At 37.0% G+C, this 17,868-nt stretch overlaps 2 protein-coding genes and 1 long non-coding RNA gene across 12 annotated transcripts in view; 1 reads left to right on the forward strand and 2 right to left on the reverse strand.

Annotated features, from left to right (window-relative positions):
- The window catches only part of LOC113670090 (uncharacterized), a 3,750-nt gene extending 2,428 nt beyond the window's left edge, over nucleotides 1-1,322 (reverse strand). The window contains exon 1 of the mRNA XM_027186176.2: nucleotides 478-1,322. Within this exon, the coding sequence (XP_027041977.2) occupies nucleotides 478-826 (349 nt within the window). The 5' untranslated portion in view covers nucleotides 827-1,322. The remainder of the gene's footprint in view (nucleotides 1-477) is intronic.
- A 4,130-nt stretch (nucleotides 1,323-5,452) lies between these two features.
- LOC113670091 (protein boule-like) lies at nucleotides 5,453-14,848 on the forward strand. 10 transcript variants are annotated; one of them, XM_089195260.1, is made up of 11 exons: nucleotides 5,454-5,968; nucleotides 6,295-6,366; nucleotides 7,737-7,828; nucleotides 8,119-8,173; nucleotides 10,148-10,204; nucleotides 10,333-10,369; nucleotides 11,178-11,260; nucleotides 12,158-12,181; nucleotides 12,748-12,796; nucleotides 12,890-12,955; nucleotides 13,573-14,848. In XM_089195260.1, exons 1-11 carry the CDS (start codon nucleotides 5,966-5,968, stop codon nucleotides 13,644-13,646), a joined length of 612 nt encoding a protein of 203 aa, XP_089051386.1. In that variant the 5' UTR covers nucleotides 5,454-5,965; the 3' UTR covers nucleotides 13,647-14,848. The 10 variants fall into 10 exon arrangements, with proteins under 10 accessions (XP_027041979.2, XP_089051386.1, XP_089051391.1 ...); XM_089195265.1 differs by having other exon boundaries at nucleotides 12,748-12,795; nucleotides 12,873-12,955; XM_089195264.1 differs by having other exon boundaries at nucleotides 5,455-5,968; nucleotides 12,748-12,795; nucleotides 12,873-12,951.
- LOC149051012 (uncharacterized) lies at nucleotides 8,388-15,892 on the reverse strand. Its single transcript, XR_016183347.1, has 3 exons — nucleotides 15,861-15,892; nucleotides 9,841-9,915; nucleotides 8,388-9,061 (listed from the first exon to the last, which is right to left on the reverse strand). It is a non-coding gene; the product is annotated as an uncharacterized LOC149051012 (long non-coding RNA).
- Between the last annotated feature and the right edge of the window lie 1,976 nt (nucleotides 15,893-17,868).

Here is a 17,868-nt window from a genome sequence, read left to right on the forward strand (position 1 = left end):
TCGAATTTTTTTTAAGGAAATGTAAACACGCCAAAATAAGGCAAAAAATATGCAAGCCGTGATCAACACACTAACCACTCAGATCTGAAATTATAACTTTAATGAAACTTACCATTCGAATATTTAGCTAAACTTGCTAAAGATTTCTCAGTGACAAAATAATTCTAATACTTCTAAACTGCTGCTGAAAAAATTGCCGATGCAGTGATGATTTCATTCTTGATTCTTTGGTTAGACCTTTTATCTTAGCTGTATGGAAGTGTTGTCGTGACGGAAAACATAGTATTCGTATTTCGGTATCATTTCAAGGATCAAATTTCTCTTATACAATAACTATGGAATTTAGAAACTGTTCGTGTAAATTATTCCACATTTCCGTAAAAAAATATAGGATAACTAAGGCTGAAGTTCGTCTCAACCGCTTGTGTGTAACAGATCGCAAGTAGCATTGTAGTCAAGTTAAATAAACATACTTACCATGTGTTCCATCACCTAATCTAAAGTCATCCTTAATACTTGACAATCGAAGCAACCAACTGCCATTCATCTGACAAGTCAATGTTTGTAGCCAACCAATCTGGCGAAATCCTTTCTTACAAACAAATACAGCCTTCTCTCCCGGTAAAAATACACTTTGATTCCGAACACCAGGGCGCCATTTCAGTTCTGTATTATTCTGAAATGGTTTCGGTGGCCCGCAATTTATCGTTGATGTGACATGTGTAGATTTCACTGAAGCCTCATTCGAGGGAAGTCTCTCTATTCCGCAAATCAAGCGACACGATGAATTTAAAAGTAAGCAAAGAAGAAGAAAAATGACATCCATTTTCTTAACTTTTCGCTTTCAGATTTCCTTTTGGCGTGACACAGCTGTGATGGACCTAACTGTGAAGAGTTCTGACAGGTCTCGCGTATATCGGACCTTCCTTGAGAGGGTCTCGCTTGAATGCAACCGGAAGCGTGACGCACAAGAGTAAAATCGCACTTAAGCTCCTCGCATACTTTTCAATTGGCGGTCTCTTGAGGAACTAGCGTACTGAAAAGTTTGACCTAAATCCTTAGCAATGGGCATCGTCCACCTTCTATTTTTCCGAATCCATCCTCTGTGTTTTAGCACATGGCAAAAATCCTTTAAGTTTGAAGGTCCAAATATTATGCGTCAACCTCTTACCATTATGGCGTTTTTTCTACCTTGTCAAATCAAGGGCTTGCGGTATCCATTAAGCTGATCGGAACTTCGCGCATCGCATCAGACGAAGTGACATGCTTCATCCCAGCGGAAAAGTTTAGGAACAACCTCATTGTTACACTAGCGAATGACCACTGCAAAATCGGCTTAAATAATCAATCTAAGTATTGTTTCTCCTTTCTAAGTGTTTTTTATTTGTTTGCTTTTTGATTCGCCTACTCAAAAACATGACTGGCTTTGTGCTGCAGGAGATGTCAATAAACTCAGAAAGATAAGGCTAATACATTCCCTTTAATGTTCCGTGGGTGAAAAAGTAGTAGAAAATCGGTAGTGGCAGCTCCTCGTGAGTCCGCAACATTTTGACCACTGTGATGACGATAATCGTTGCCGACAAGAGTGCAGACCACGCTAAACCACCATCGATTTGTTTTGAATTACAATATATCGACGTCAAATAAAACAATCCTTTCAGTGCGTGACCATTGTGTGACATGTTGAAACAAGAAACTTTGTCTGTGCTCTTAACGACAACGACAAATCAGTGGCCGATCAGAATGCGACACTACTGTCAATTGTGGTAAAAATTATTTCCCCCCAAACTTGTGAAACAGAACATTTGAAAAATCATGGCCTGCAAACAGACTCTCATCCGTACCGCGCCACGTGCGACGAACAGCGAGGTCAGGAAAAGATTCGGCAAAAGCAGTACTTTTTGTATTGGACATTGCTGGACCCATACCGCGGGCTCTTGCAGGCTCACTTTGCTCGCCAGCCGAGCATCGTGGAAGCGGTACTCATAATGGCACTGAGATCAGCTCAGTGCCATTGTTTTTTTAATGCTAAAATGAGGGCGTAAAGCCTCTAGTGGCTGCGGTCCAAGTCTCAAAAAACTTCTCTGTTTGAAGCCTGCTCGCAGACTAGAAAAGTCGCCGAGGAAAAGCTTAAAAGTGGCATATTGACTCCTTTGAGCTTCCTTTACGCTCCTGGCTTGAAAAATAAAAACCGAAATACATGCTGCATCTTTGAGATATTCCACTATTAATACAGTGGATTACTACTATTATGATTACTGCTATTTCATTATAATTATTATAATCCATCGGACTGTATTTCCCACGCTCTGTTCAGGGTAGTTGGTGAAGCGGCCCGTGGAAGCTTTGTAAAGCTCAAACAAGCACCGCTTAATTTTAAACAATAGGCGGTATAAGACCGGACCCTTTGCAGCACCTTCCGCTAAAACACTCGGAACTGCACACTTCTGTGAAGCGACGCGGTACCTATGGAATACCGAGTAACTTTCAATGCATTTAGTTTTCTGAAAATTCCGGCGTCTCGCTCGTATACCAAACTCTGAAACTATTTCTAAAGTCTGTTAGGGTTTTCTTTAGGCCCAACATGCGGGGGACGACACTTTCATTTGGCGTTTTATTTTTAAGGCTAATTTTCATCGGAATAGTAATTTGCGGATTCGACGCAGGCACGAACAAGTAAGATAGGAAACTGGATCTTCCTTTGTTCTTTTCCACAGTATGTGACGGCCGAGGAGTCAATAAACAACATACCCAAATATTTCCGGGAAAACTCTACCAGCTCTAACGCTTCCCAATGGATTTCCTCTCTAGGAATTTCTGTGCATGACATCTCCCCTTATTTCAGTTTTGTTGCGGGTTCGCAATTTCCTCCAAGAGGTTTTAAAAATGGGTTATCGATTCCTAATGGTTCACTGTTCGTTCTTAGGACTATTTTAGGAGACAGGGAAGACCTTGGCATTTGGCCACATAGGTCGTGTTAAACGTTTGAAGGAACGCGAATTTTTAATTTGAAATCTGGATTTTGGGGGCTTTGAGACATTTGGAGTTACACTACAAGAGTTCAAATTGGATGGAAAAAAAAAGGAACATTTCGCATTCCATCTCTTAATGTGAATTCTAGCATATAAAATCGAGAAAATAGGATGATGATTCGTCCTACGGTGATTATTCGACGAAATGTGATCAATCCTACATTGAACGGAAATACATCATTACCTTGTTAATCGGGTAGTCTGATCGTCCGAGTGCGGATAATCTTGACAGGACTGCGGTCGACGACAAGGAAAGACTCTTGACAATCTAGCCGGAAATATCCTCTTTCACATTAATTAGGACTGGATCAGGATCAACGCAACCAAGTGGACGGTATAATGCAAGAGGGACTAAAAAAAAACGGATGGGGATGGTCAAATAGTTGACAGGAAGAAGCAGGAAATTTTTCCTATCACCGTATGTGTTTTCGACCAGAGACGTCGGTTTTGGTGATGAACTGGTATGATTGAGGAATTGAGAGGCGTCGATTTCATTTATCGCCAAATTTGAACGATGAAAAGTGCTAAAACTGCGCCCACTTGCGCGTGCCAGAAAAGGAGCAAAAAGCTTCTTAATGCTGAGAATATCATCTACTTTTCCTCACAGCATTACCCCTTGAATCACACATTAAAATCACTAGAATAAATGACATGATTATCTGTAAAGAACACTCTTGATTGTTACACAAATTCTCCTCGTCAGGTCTTAATGAAATGTATGGAAACATTATGGAGAATATGTATACTGATGTCAGGGTGGAAAGGGTTAAAATTCTGTGTGGTAATGGCGATAGAGCTAAGTTCTCTTATAAGCCACGCGTTGAGGAAATCCAGCCAGAACAATTTTTAGATCGCGACAGACCTCATTGACCTATTTCAAGTCTTGGTCTTAAGGTACCGAAGAAAAGGCCTTCGTGCGTCTTAGCGAAATCGAAGGCAGAACGCCCCAGGCTAGACCAAAGTTAACTGGCTCGCGCTAAAATTAATCACAGCTTTCGTGCAGATGGTAAAAAATGTCTTACGCCCCTTTTTGGGGTCATCAAGCCTGTCACGAGAGATCTTTATTGTTATTTCTTGTGAATAGTAGACATAAATTTCCGTTGCGTGAGGCATTAGCAAGGGAAAGCAGCTGCCCGAAGCAATTTTGAAAATTTCTCCCCAGCACTGTGTTATGTCAAAGATTATCAGAGTTTAATCTTGCAAGAAGATAAGATCATCAGTGTTTGTTTTAGGAGACTAAAAAGGTAGAGGTGTTATGTGGAATAGCCACCCCGAAAGGCGATCTTGATGACAAGATAGTCATGAACTGCAAGACGACACAAGTGAGAATGTATTGTTCGAACGATGCTACCGATTGTATTTTATTTAATTAATTTTTTTCTCTCAAACATCTACGGACGGTTGAATTGTTTGTGATAATGAGATGAAGTTCGGATTTCCTAGAAAATGCTATAAAATGTAGAGAGTGGGGGCTTAGCGTTCTAAAACGGTTATGAACTCTCTAAGTTTTCATCAACTTCGCAGTAGCTACAAGTTAATAGCCCTTCTTGCGCTTAGAGCAGCGGCGACCGGAAATACTGCGTCTTCCTTCTCAAGCGAGCAATTTCGGCGCATCGTTCATGCCATATTTGTCAGTCGGAGAATAAATAAAGAAAACAAAGTTCTTCGTGAATCGTGAGTAGAAAGTGATACATTTCAACTAGTTAGACGCTATTGTCATGATTAAGCTGCTCTCAAAAAACTTAATTTTTCCTGTTCGTACTTGTGAAATAAAACTCCTGAGGGGATTCATTTGCGGATCAATGGTGTTTGCTACAAACAGCCGCAGTTTGCGATTGAGTTCACTTCTATTCTGAAATAGCCTTCTACTTATTTCTCAATGAAGCTTCTCCGCCCTGTAAACATTCAAATTTGGCCGTAAGGATTCAATATCACACTTCTGGCGTGGGAAAAATAATACCCCAAGACAACTATTTCATTTGATAGTCTTGATAGATGGGATAGTAAATCTTTGTTTACAGTTCCTTAACTCGCTTGATAGACTGGAGTGAAAATGTCAATTCATTCAAAAGCTTTCAAAACAAAGCATCCCACAATATTTTATAAAAAAAAGTGTCCCCTTTTTGCACCTATCTTTAGCATTTTGGGTCCAGAATTTGACCTTAAAATGACACGTTTCCTTAAGCAATTATTTTAATATGATGAATGATATAAACATCGTATCCTTGACATGGTAGAATCTCGATAATTAACTTATCATTTTTTTTCTTACGCCGTTTATCCTGGTCAATGTTTTGGTTTTTGCTGTCAAATTAGTAAAGCGGTCTATTTAATCTATAGAAGCTGTGATTTGGCGATAGTTGCACGTCTTGAAAGTAACAGCTTCAAGCCGTCATCACTGATTTATCAAATCGAAACCATGTGCTCACTTTCCAGTAAAACCACCGGAGCAACTTCAGAATACCCCGCAACTCATTTACATGTCATTGAATAAGAATAGCGTCTATTGTGTTATGCCTCGATCTTCAAAGCCTCCCGACACATGTAAATGAGTTGCGGGGTATTCTGAAGTTTAGCCAAACCACCCACTTTGAAACTCCAGCACTCGTACTTCCGTTTAAAAGATGGTCGTATTCTTCCTGGAAAAAAGAAAAAAACTGGTGTGGTGAGAACTGCTTACTATTTAGCTCACACCTTTGTTTGTCCAATTTTGAATCGTATTGTTCGATCGGTCGAGCTGTTTGTTCCGCTGGGAAAATGTCAATTGTTGTTGACTTTGTCCCCTTGTTTTTGTAACATGCGTGAAATTAGGTAATTAATGACGTGTACCCCGGCTGGGGTATAAATAACTTTGACATTTGCGGTAAGATCATTTCCCACGTGCACTTGTAGAACAGCGGAGTACGATACCTTCGTTCAACTTCTATTCAGCAATGGTAAGAACACAATATCTTGTACAACCTTTGAATATCTCAACATTTCTACTGAGAATCTGCGGTCAAAAATCTGCATGTAGGAAGTTTTTCAGATTGGACTTAAAACGCCCTTCTTGCATACAGTAATTACTCAAATCCATTCATTGGCAATTCATATTTTGTTGTAAGTTCAGAAAATTCTGTTTTTGATCAACTGCCGTTTTTCTTTAAGCTTTTAGGTTAATTGAAAAGATCGGCAAAAAATCGAAACTAAATAGTGGAATTATAACAGTTTGTTACATAATTGTGCGTGAATAACCCGCAGATTCTCTGATATTGTCTTCCAGGAGAATTCTTCGACCTATCTCTTCGGAAAACGTTTCCGCAACCGATTGTTTGTCGGAGGATTACCAGTGAATGTAAGCTGTTTTTCTTACTGACTTTATCCTCTAACAACACTGATCCTAAATGAGTGTTTTTAAAAAATTATTGGGGAAGATTAAGTTCATTTGATCAATCATTCTACGGATGTTTACCGTGTAGTCCAAATAAACCGCGGGAAGGCCCCTTGAGTTAGAAAAACAATTGTGTTTCCACATTATTGTAGAGTAGATCGACCTTTTAAAAGTTACTCAGAGTCCTGTCATGATTAAGCCTAATTTCAGTCATATTGCTTCACCGACGGTGTTTTCTACAAACGCGCAAATGCAACGATTATTTTGCGAACGTGACTCGCTTGGTATGGTTATCCGGCCACAATAGCCTGTTATTTGTTTTTCTCGTTTTACGCCATGAACTTTTGATACAAAGGAAATTACGACTGTAAAGGAGAGGAAAAAAAAATTAAGAGGGAAAAAAATAGTGCAAATTTGTGTATAGTAGCGGAATTTGTCAATGTGTTTGTTTAATTTTCAACAATCCACATTAAAATGTGGAGTGTGCAATTTTTCTCGATTTATCTTATAGAAAGCTTTGGAGTTTTTATCTTCATCTTTATCTCTTATGTGTCACGACTGTAATTTTGATCCGTGTTTCAATTAAATCGTCAATTTCTATGTTTTACAGCGTTAAACTTCCGAGTTTTCCAGCGAGCTCGGCACAGCCAGACACCAGCATGTTATATTTGTTAGCCTGGGAGGCGCGCGAATTTTAACACGCTTGTTTTTAATTAGTCATTCTGATCTAGCGGAAATCTCGGTTTATGTGGATAGTTATTGTTTTCAGTAGTAAAGATGGGTTTTTGAGAGTGCAGTTTCTTTCTTTCTTTTTTTTTTTTTTTTAAGGTCTGGCTTAATTTTTTTTAAACTGTCCTTAACTAAGCTTGTAAAAGCGTTTGGGTGTCAGCTCCCAGAGATGGGGGGGGAGGGGTAGGGGTGGGGCAAAATCTTATTAACATCAGAGTATTTAATTTGATAAAACTCTGACAGTGAGGGTTCTCAGTAACAATAAACCTGATACTACACCTGGGATGATGCCCATTTTAATGTAATGTATGGGTCGCACTTAATCGCTTTTAACCTAGGCAACAAGCTGCTTAACTAAACACGATAACGTGTTTTTTCTTTTAAATTGGTTACAAAAGGCAGGTAAGTCTGCTTAATTAACCCTACTCAAATTTGTGGTAATTTGTGATGTACACAGAGATTGTGCTGCTTTTTATGGCAAACTTAATCAACTGATTGGCCTGCTTTTATAAATGAAGGTCAAATAACTTGGTTCTTCCTAAGGCATGGTTTGGTGTTGTGTAATCATCACATTTGATTAATATTTTTGTGATGTTATTTTGCAGACTACTGCTCATGAATTAGCCAATTATTTTTCCAATTTTGGACATGTCATAGAGACCAAAATTATCTTTGATGAAAACAATGTTTCCAAAGGGTGAGTTTTTTATTGCTTGGTTCAATTGTAAGAAATCTGTGTTTTATTAAATATGCACAATGAGAACAAAAGTTTTAAATCTTGTTTGTGAGAGTTTTTTGGGTTAATTGTGAACTGTTCTTGCATCTCTGTATGTTAAGGAAAAGTGAGATTTTCATATAAGACCTTGGCTTTCAAGCCCTTAGTCTAATAATGAATTACAGGGTTGTGAAATATTTTCAGAACAGATCATTAATCCTTTTGATGCATGATTGTAATGGTCAACTTTTTTCTTCCTTATTGCCTGACAGATATGGATTTGTCACTTTTGCCTCAGAAAAAGATGTTCATAATGTTACAGAGATGGTAAGATATTTTAGAGTGATTGTTTCCAAAGACAGCAAGAATGTGCGTGCCTAGCTAGCCAGAGGTGGAGCTAGAAAACCCTAGTTTCAAACCAGTTTGTTTTGAAGAGCAATTTCTCATGTCTGGTTTTTAACATTTGCCTTCTTGTGTATACATTTTTGAAGAAAATATAGCTTTTAATCAATGTGATTAATGAGAATGCAAGACATTTCATATGAATACCTGTTTATTGGCTTAAATCTTCAATTGTGGTGGTAGATGTGTTTGTTTCAATTCTTCACAAGGATGGGAATATTTTCGGGACACCTTTGTAAATGTTCAGGAATATAATATGAAAAGGTCCTTATTTATTGTGTCTGACTCAGTTTAAGTTGGTCAGGTGCTAAGCAGAGAAAATTGAATCTTAATGAAAGGAACTTTTTTTCAACCACAATGACCTTTGACCAGCTGGCGCCCATTGTATCAAAGTCAGGACAGTGTAAATTTCCCAAACTCCAGTGCTAAAGAGCTGTCCCAAACCAAAAGTTATTTCTGAGTAATTCTTATTCAGAACCTAAACCACAACATAATGCTATTTGGGATGTGACCTGCAAAGCTTGACTCACGCAATGTTTAATTTGACCAAACTACCTGAAACTCACTTTAAACCAAAAGTTATTTCTGAATCATTGTTTGAAATATTTTGAAATTCAACCGTAGCATGGTTACTATTTATGACACAAAGTGCACAGCATCTGCACGCAATGCTATAGGAAACCACAAAGAGAAAGATGACGCTTGCACGACCTATTGGTTGACATAGGCCATTCTGGATAAAACTGTCCAGCCCTGCACTCACTCTTCACTGGTGCGTTTTCCAAGATCATGAATACCTGTTGTTGTCTGAAGCTGAGAAGGGAAAAAGAAACAAGATAATATTGTCACATTTTGCACTACATTTGTAGTTCCATGCTGTACCTGCAAGACTTGAATAAGAAACTATTGTTTTGTAATGGTTACGTAATCGTCCAGCTCATCCTTTTTGATATGAATTTATTTGCAACCTGTTTAGATTTAAGCCTTGCGTAACAATGCTTTGAGAGATGGGGGTCATGATTGAATTAAAAAAAACTATTTGACTGAGTTTGGTTGAGGCAGATTATGTGGGTCTGACATGACACATGCACCTTACTGTGTCTGGTTCATGCCTCTACAACCTCAAGCCAGTTATTTTCCCATTCTGTCCTCCCACTTAATCAATGAGCACATCCATTGTGCAAAGTTGAGGAAAAAGACTGAAAAAGAATTAATTGCTAACAACGTAACAAAAGGAAGTCAAACTGTTCTGATTCTTTGCATGGACTCCCTATTTATCTTGATTATGCTTTGTGCCCTGGCTTATGCTTTTTAAATCCATCACATTAAGTATGTAAATCATGCAAAGTTAGAGGAAAAGGCTGAAAAATAATCAGTTGCTGACAACCTAACAAAAGGAAGTCAAATTGTTTTGCTCTTTTAACCTTAAAACCTTTCAAAACCTAGAAGTGATTGATATGTAACTTCTCTCTTTGATATTTGTACATTATCCAGCAAACAGGTGATGAGAATACTCAAATAGATCAGGTAGAAGTTAATATTGATCCAACACCAAATTCTCATATCTAATTTACAAGGAAATGTGTAATAACCTGAGGGGAGAATTAACAATCAGATCTTGGAAGTTAGAGTTGACTCCCATGAGTGACAAGGGCAGTATTCTCCTCCTGTTAAATAATCAAAATCAAGCAGACAAGTCATGTGATTAAAGAAAGATAACAACTAGGTAGATATCAGTTGACCCAATAACAGATTCTCAAAACAAACATTATAAAACTTCTGTGGTAGAAAGTAAAGAAATTCATCTATGAGATCTTGTGAGTGAGAAGGTTAAATGGAAGAGTGGACGGAGGCTACTTTCTTAAATTTTAAAAGCAATTGATTACTTTTGTTCTGCAGGGAACTTTATTTTTTCGTAATAAAAAGCTCAATTTAGGACCTGCTGTGAAGAAACAGGTAAGCTTTGAGTTGAACATGAGCACTGTTTATATATCATAGTTTAAGTGCTAAAAGAGCAAAAAAAAAAAAAAAAAATCAGAACCCAAACTGATGTCATTTCACTTTTAATTTTTTTTTTTTTCCAGGGACCAATGTCTCCCGAATCACCTGAACTTGTGGTGGGTAAGTGGAATATGATGAGAATTGTTCTACTTGTGAGTGTTTCATTGCATATTATTCTTTTCGATTCAAATTCTTTGGGTTTATCAAAGTTTCTCTGCGAATTTTTGGCCTCTCTCATAAATAACAGTTGTACAGTGGTGTGTATTAACCTTTCAACTCTTGTGGGTGACCAAGACAGAATTTGTCCTTTCTATATCATTCTATACAATATCATGCAGACAAGTGATGAGAATAAAGAAAAATGTCAATTATGAGTCATTTGGCAGACAGAAAGGAGAATTACTAATGAGATCTTGAGGTTTTAGGGGTTGAACATGGGGCAGTGAGAGGAGGAAAATTTAACCTAATACAAGTAACTGAAAGGCCAAAATAAACACAAGCAAATTGCTTGAAATATGGCAAATATGAAAGTCCAAAAGTGGTGATTTGGTTTAACAGGGTAATTTAGTATCATCAACTGAATTGATAACATGAATTGATAACATAAACTAAAACATCAGCTTTTAATCTCTGCAGTGGCAAATTTACACTATCAACTGAGTTGATAACACTAAACTACCCTGCTATACTTTCCCATCAATGTAGCACCACAGTTTCTTTAGGAACCTAACCCTTAATTCATTGGTGATTTGGTTTAGCTTTGCATCTCTTTGGCTGGGAGGGGAGCATGATTTCTCCTTACCAGTTACTTTTTGGGAGTTAAAAAAAAAACAAATGAATGCAATTCTATTTGACTTTGGTTAATAAATTTAAAGAAACTGTGATAGTTCTAGATCTCTGAATGAAGATTTTTATTTTTCTTCTCTAGTCAGCACACAAATGAAAGGAGACTATTACTATCCAGTTCCATCATATACATACTCTGATGGTCAGTTGTCCCCAGCACCACAGGTAAGGATTTTAAAACTTACTGGAAAACTTGGCTTATGCCATAGCCTATCACAGTTTCAGTCTCATAAAGTGTAACAAGGAGGTCACTACTTCTAGCCAATTGGGATGCCAGTCCATCATAGGGTTACTTCCCTTTCTCTCTCCTCCCCCCCCCTCCCCCCAGCAGTTCCTCAGCATTTGTTCAGTATTCCCTGACAGTTGCACTACACTGATTTACAATCCTGGCTTCTTGGCTAGAGAAAGACACTGTGATAGTGCAGGGTGTAATGGCTAAGAACCATACAATAACCTGACTTGAGGCTTGTTTCTCAAATGTCCCTTATTCATTATTATGAGCCTGATGCCAAATTTAAAATCAAATTTTTAATATAAAAATTTAAAGAATAGGTACAATTTGTTCCATGAGCCAATGGTTCAGTTGTATTATTTGAAAACTTTAAATTTAAAAAACCTCATCTTGAATCAAAATGGAACAGCTTTACAGGCCCATTTAGTTACTGGGACCTCGGAGAAGCAAGCCCCTTGAGTTTTTAGCAATGTCCTGGTAACTAACTAGGATATTCAAGCTTGTCAGGTAGAGGTTGGTCTCCTGATCTAACGCCAAATTCTTGTAGAAAGTTAAAAGGAAATCGCGGCTTGAGGGGAGAATTAATGATCTCATCTTGGTAGTTAAGGGTTAAGCCATACCTCTCAGCTCTGAGTCCAACACAACTGGCCATTGGGCTGTTTTATCTCGCAGTATAATGAAATACCAGCTACTGGTTCATAATTCTTCAAAAGCTGAACATTGGAGAGTTATGTGGTGGTTTTTCTTTTTTAATGTTATGATACCCTTGGGCTTGTGACACTGTTTTTACAAAATTTTCTGACATTTTATACTTCTGTAATTTCTTTCAGTATACATATCAACACCCATGTCAGGTGAGGACTTGTACTGCTTACGGCCGTGGAGCTAATTTGTAAATAATTGATGAGCCATATTTGTTAATATTGTAAAATAATTCTAGAGATATACACTCTCTTATTGGTTGAAAAGTATGCCATATCTTGCAAAAATTAAAAAAAAAACCTTTGTAAGGTGACTAATAACACTGAAAACACTGACTTGAAAACAAAAGGTGCATGATAATTAAGTAATTGGATTTCATGGAAAAAGCTCAGAGGAAGTACTCGTGATAGCTAAAGACTCCTTTCAAATTGTCTTGTAAAATGTTGTGACACAGAGAATTTAAGATGTTGCATTAAAAGTCACTTCAAACTTTATTCCATATATCCTTTGGTTACTCTAATACAAGACAAATTTTTTGCCTCTCACACAACCAGTATTGCTAAATAACATCTTGGACTTTGTCTTTGGGATAAGTTTGACAATATCTACCCACTCTTCATTGAAAAATTCGTAAATATGCTAACTTTGTTATATGGGGATAGTTCAGGTGATTGTAAAGTGTTAAATTCTGTTTGATAATTTTCCTCTATTTTATCAGCAGGTTTCCTATCCACTCCCTCAACCTGGGGGATATATGTATGTTTATGGTAAGTTTTGTTGTGTGTTTCATGCATTGCCTACATTTTTTAATTCAATTGAGTTCTCCTCTATACATTTTGGTCGGTTTTGTTTTTCTACAGAAGAGCAGCCCCCACTGATGTTCTACCAGCAACAAATACCTAATGTGCAGAACATTCCGCAAGTAGGTACTCAGTTTGATTTCAATCTCATAAGTGCAATAGAAGAGATTTCGAGTTGCTTTGCTGCCAAAGAGTGAGATGTTTGACTGTATAGCCATGTGTGATGCCACTTGTGAAAATATGAAGTATCTAAGGTGTGTATTTCTTTACTCTGAGCATGTGTGTTGAGAGTGCATGGTTCCTGTGGCATATGAATTTTCCCAGTTGGAAAATATTCAAAGAAAGCACAAGGTGTAAATTATACCTTGAAATAAATTAATTTTACTTGTACTAAACTTAAGCAGCAGTTTGCTATCTCAAAATCAACAGTTAGAATAAAAAAACACCCAAACATCAGTATGCAAACTCTCCATACTGTGCTCTATATATTTCCTGGGGTGCTGACAAGGAGAATTTGTTTAGCAACAAAGCCTATCTTTAGTTGGTGATCATTTCCTTTATTCTTGTGGCCTAAATGTGTGATTCAGGGATGATATTGTGTGAGAAATTAGGTACTAATCACTTTTAGGGGTTAAAGGGTTAAATGCTAAGAGCACAAGATTGTAAAATTATAAATTCAGGGAAAAGTCAAGGGATCTTAAAATCCTATGACCGTGGCAATCATATGTTTTTGTTCATTTCAGGCTCCGTGTCCTCCACAAAAAATCAACAAGAGGCTACCTCCAAGGATGAGACGTTCTCGAGAAAACTAAATTGAGCTACCTTCTGCATCAGACAGCTTTCCCAGTGCACATCATCATGCACATCCTTAGCAAATATTCCCTTACAAAACTTTGAGTAAACCCTGCTATGTTGCAGGCTTGGATTTGAACCAAGATCTTGGTGACAAGTGTATCATTTAAAAAAAATCAAATCAGATTCATTTGATTCTTAACTTGCACATGATACAGATATTTTTACAGCTCTTAGACAGCTTTAAATTTGTGGGGTAATTTTTATATACTTTAATCTTCCTGAGTGGAAGGGATAATTTTGGAAAGGGTTGAAGGGGGTTTGAGAACTTAAAGGTATCAGCCATCTCATAACATTCATACATCATACTGACTAAAACTTTTATTGGTATGATACTTCATTAGAAACTTTTATGCTGTAGAAATTTCATAATGTTTATGAAGATCTAAATGCTCTCTCTGCTTTGCTTGCTTTTAATATGTTTCACTGTCAGCCAGTGTTGGTCCCATCAAACCCCAGACCAAATACAGCATCAGAACCTTTTCTGCTGCTGCTTAAGAAATTTCATTTTGTATGAATATTTTTGACGGGAAGTTACTAATGATTGTAGACTTAAACAGACTTTTACAAGAGCTGTACCTTTTTCTGAAAAAGAAAGCAGAACTGACAGCTTTGGTTAGTAAAAAGGCTCAAGTTTGACTTTCCATTGTTTACAACATCTTCTATACGTTTAAATATATTATTATCTATTTTCGTGTACACTGACAACATAAGATGTAATTTTTTTATTGATGTGTACATGTTGTAATCATTTTTAAAATATTTATTTTTTTTAGATATATGGTAAGACAAATCTGAAAAAGGAAGCTTTTGCATGAAAGCTAAATTCCATGTCCAGCAGAGGAACCTTTGAAACTAGCTTCAAATTTTACCTGATTGTACTATTTAACTTTTGTGATTGAAAGCACAGCATGGCATGAAGTAATGACTATTGATTTTAACAAGCACCACAATATTTGTGTATATGTATCTTTGATAATTAAATCTCTTAATTGAAAGCGCAGCATGGCATGAAATAATGACGATTGATTACAATCAAGTATCACAATATTTGTGTATGTATCTTTGATAATATCCAAGTGATGTATTTTGCAACACAAACGCTTTAATTTGAAGAAATGAAGATAAATGTAAGTTGATCATTAATTAAAAGTGTCGTTAAAATGATCCTGGTGTATCTCTTGTTCTTTATATTGAATATATGCATTTCTTTACTATTTACATACTTAATTTCTCTCTTGTTTTGCTTCTCAACTCTACCACCTCGGATCTCTTTTTACATTATCGCACGTTAAGTCAAATATTAAGTTCACAAGGATGAAATGGAGAAAGTGACCAACAGAGGAAGCTCGTGATTGTTAAACAAAATCTCCTTGTCAGCATCTAAGGAAGTGTTCAAAGAACAGTATGGAGAATATTCATACTGATGTTTGGTTAATCATTGAATTACAGTTGAAAATGATCCTGATGTATTTCTGTTTCATGATTGAACAAAGTGCATCAATTTGCTACCCTTGACTTCTCTTGACCCTTTTTTTTTTTCTGACACTTGTACCCTAAGAGCTATTGGCATCAAATTTCTCTGTTCTGTATCACACCCAAGTCAAACAGTAAGGTTGCAAGAATAAAGGAAACAATCACCAACCTAACTCTTTACACCATAACTTCAGTATGCATATTCTCCTTACTGCTCTCTTCATATTTCCTTAGGTGATGACAGGGAGAATTTGTTTAACAATCAAGAGCTTCTTTAGTTGGTGATCATTTCTATAATTCTTGTAACCTTAATGAGTGATTAAGGGATGAGAATGAAAGGGTAACTTGGATGCCATTCACTCTTAGGGGTTAAAAAAGCTCTCGATTGTTAAACAAATTCTCCTCGTTAGCATTTAAGAAAATGTTAAGAGAACAGTGTGGAGGATAAGTATATTAATCTTAAATGATAAGGGTTTAAGATAATTTTCTTTAGAATATTATCCCCGTCTACTTTTCATGACCCCAGGTGAATACGTGCACTGATTGGCTAGTTTGAATGCGAATATCAATCATTTTTCACCGTAAAAACAGCTTGAGGAGCAAGTAGGCGTTAAAATTTCCATTTACAACCAGCTTCACTATGTTGACGTAAATAAGCAAATCCTCAAGTGTGGTATATTCCTAAAAGATTACCGGTACTCACCTCATCGTTGGCTAAAACGCTGGTAAATAATATTGTCCATTCTCTAGTCACCAGATCCTATCGAGCAGAGTAAAGCTCCCGGCTCAAAGATATAATTTACTCCCAATGCTTTGAATTTCTTTGTTTCTGTCGTATAAGGCCCGAAAAACTTGAATCCAAATCGATATATGATTAAGGAAATTCCTCAGAAAAAAGTCATCAAACAAATCAACTACCCATGTTTGTTTCGAAAAGATGGGTCACCGTTCTTGTTTTAAAGATATGACAGACCAAATTTACCTTATTTATGCCTGTACTGACACTAATCACGTCCGTCATTTCACCGCAAGTCATCGGTTCATGGTACATTTTGTAGTAGCTGGGAGCAAGGGTTTTCCCCTTCCATTATTTTTTTTTTTATTTCCCCAATTTAAAGGGGATAATTTATATAATAAAATTATGCAATAAAAAATATCGGTCACTGTGCTCGTTCAAAAGCTGAAAATCGTCGTACCTTTTTACCTGGTCAATTGAGTAATTTTTATGCGCAGCACAGGATGTGCAGTGCAATACTGAGGAATCACCTTAACTAGTGAAGTCAAACCTAGGTACACTGACAAGAAATTTCATTTATTTACTGGAATGCTATTTTATAAAAATAAATCAAATAGTACGCGCGCTCTGATTGGCCATAAAACCATTTACATGAGCGTATGTTAACACGGTTTTCGTTCCTCTATCATCAGTTATTTTATAAAAGAAATGTAAAATTCACAAGACGAAATTGCAAGAATCCGTAAACGGAAACGTGGCAGAAACATGTTAAACCGTTCTGGAAACACGACGGATAACCTGTGTTTCCGTTACCAGTTTCGTGACGTTTTCTCGCGTTTCCGTTGCTGCGTATACAACGGAACCGGACCACTTTTAGGTAAACATGACGGAAACATGGAGTTGCATGTTTCCGCCACGTTTCCGTTTACGGATTCTTGCAATTTCGTCCTGTGATGGTTTCCGTGTTTATATAGCCTGATGTAAACACGCGGGAGGTTGGGAGAACACGAGATAAGCGTAGGAAACCACGACGCGAAGCGGAGTGGTTTCCTACGCTTATCTCGTGTTCTCCCAACCTCCCGCGTGTTTACATCAGGCTAAGTAAACACGGAAACCATTTTACATTTCTTCAACAATAACTGGATAGTGCGAATGATACGATATCCTTTAGGACACCAATTTAGCGACTGATAATTTGAAATTTATTCGTTAACTCTTTGGCCTGTTAAGAAGTGACTAGCATCTAATTTCCTCCTACAGTAACACCCATGATTCCCACAATACGGGAATGAGAATAAAGGAAGCGATCACCAAACAAAAAGGCTCCGCATTATGAAAGAAATTCTCCTTGATGGGTGTTAAAGGTTTAACCCCTTACATCCTAACATCGGTAAAGCTGTTCTCCAAACTATTCCCCATACATTCTCTAAGGTTCTAACCAAGAGAATTTGTGTAACAATCAGTAACTTCTTCGGCTGCTGATAATTTTCTTTATTTCGTGACCTTACTTCATGATTCAGGGGTGAAATTGTAGGGACATTCAAAAATCGTTTACGGGGTTCAAAGAAAAAGGTTCCTATCATCGATTATAATTCATGAGAAAATTGGAAAATTAAAAATACGTCAGACGAGAAGGAAAAAGAATAGTTTAAAAGGGATTCTTTTGAGCGTGGATCAATGATAATAAAAAGGAAAAAAAAACAAAAAACGCGAAGTTTAGAAATATCTAAAATATAATAAGTATATAGGTGTTCAATTTCCTTTACTTTCAATTTAGCTTTCATGAGTTAAAAATATGTTCGTGTACTTTGTTTTAATCTGGTAACTGATTACTGCGAACTTTATAATTAGAAAATGAAAATAATTAAGAAAAGATGAGTGCTTCGATTTGCAGGGTAGGCCCCTTTTTCGCGGGAATATTGCCAAAGTTACCCACAAATCACTGGGATGGCCAATGTACGCAAGCGCAGTAACA

Source organism: Pocillopora damicornis, chromosome 2, assembly GCF_964200805.1.
Source record: "Pocillopora damicornis chromosome 2, jaPocDami1.2, whole genome shotgun sequence".
NCBI classification, from domain to species: domain Eukaryota; kingdom Metazoa; phylum Cnidaria; class Anthozoa; order Scleractinia; family Pocilloporidae; genus Pocillopora; species Pocillopora damicornis.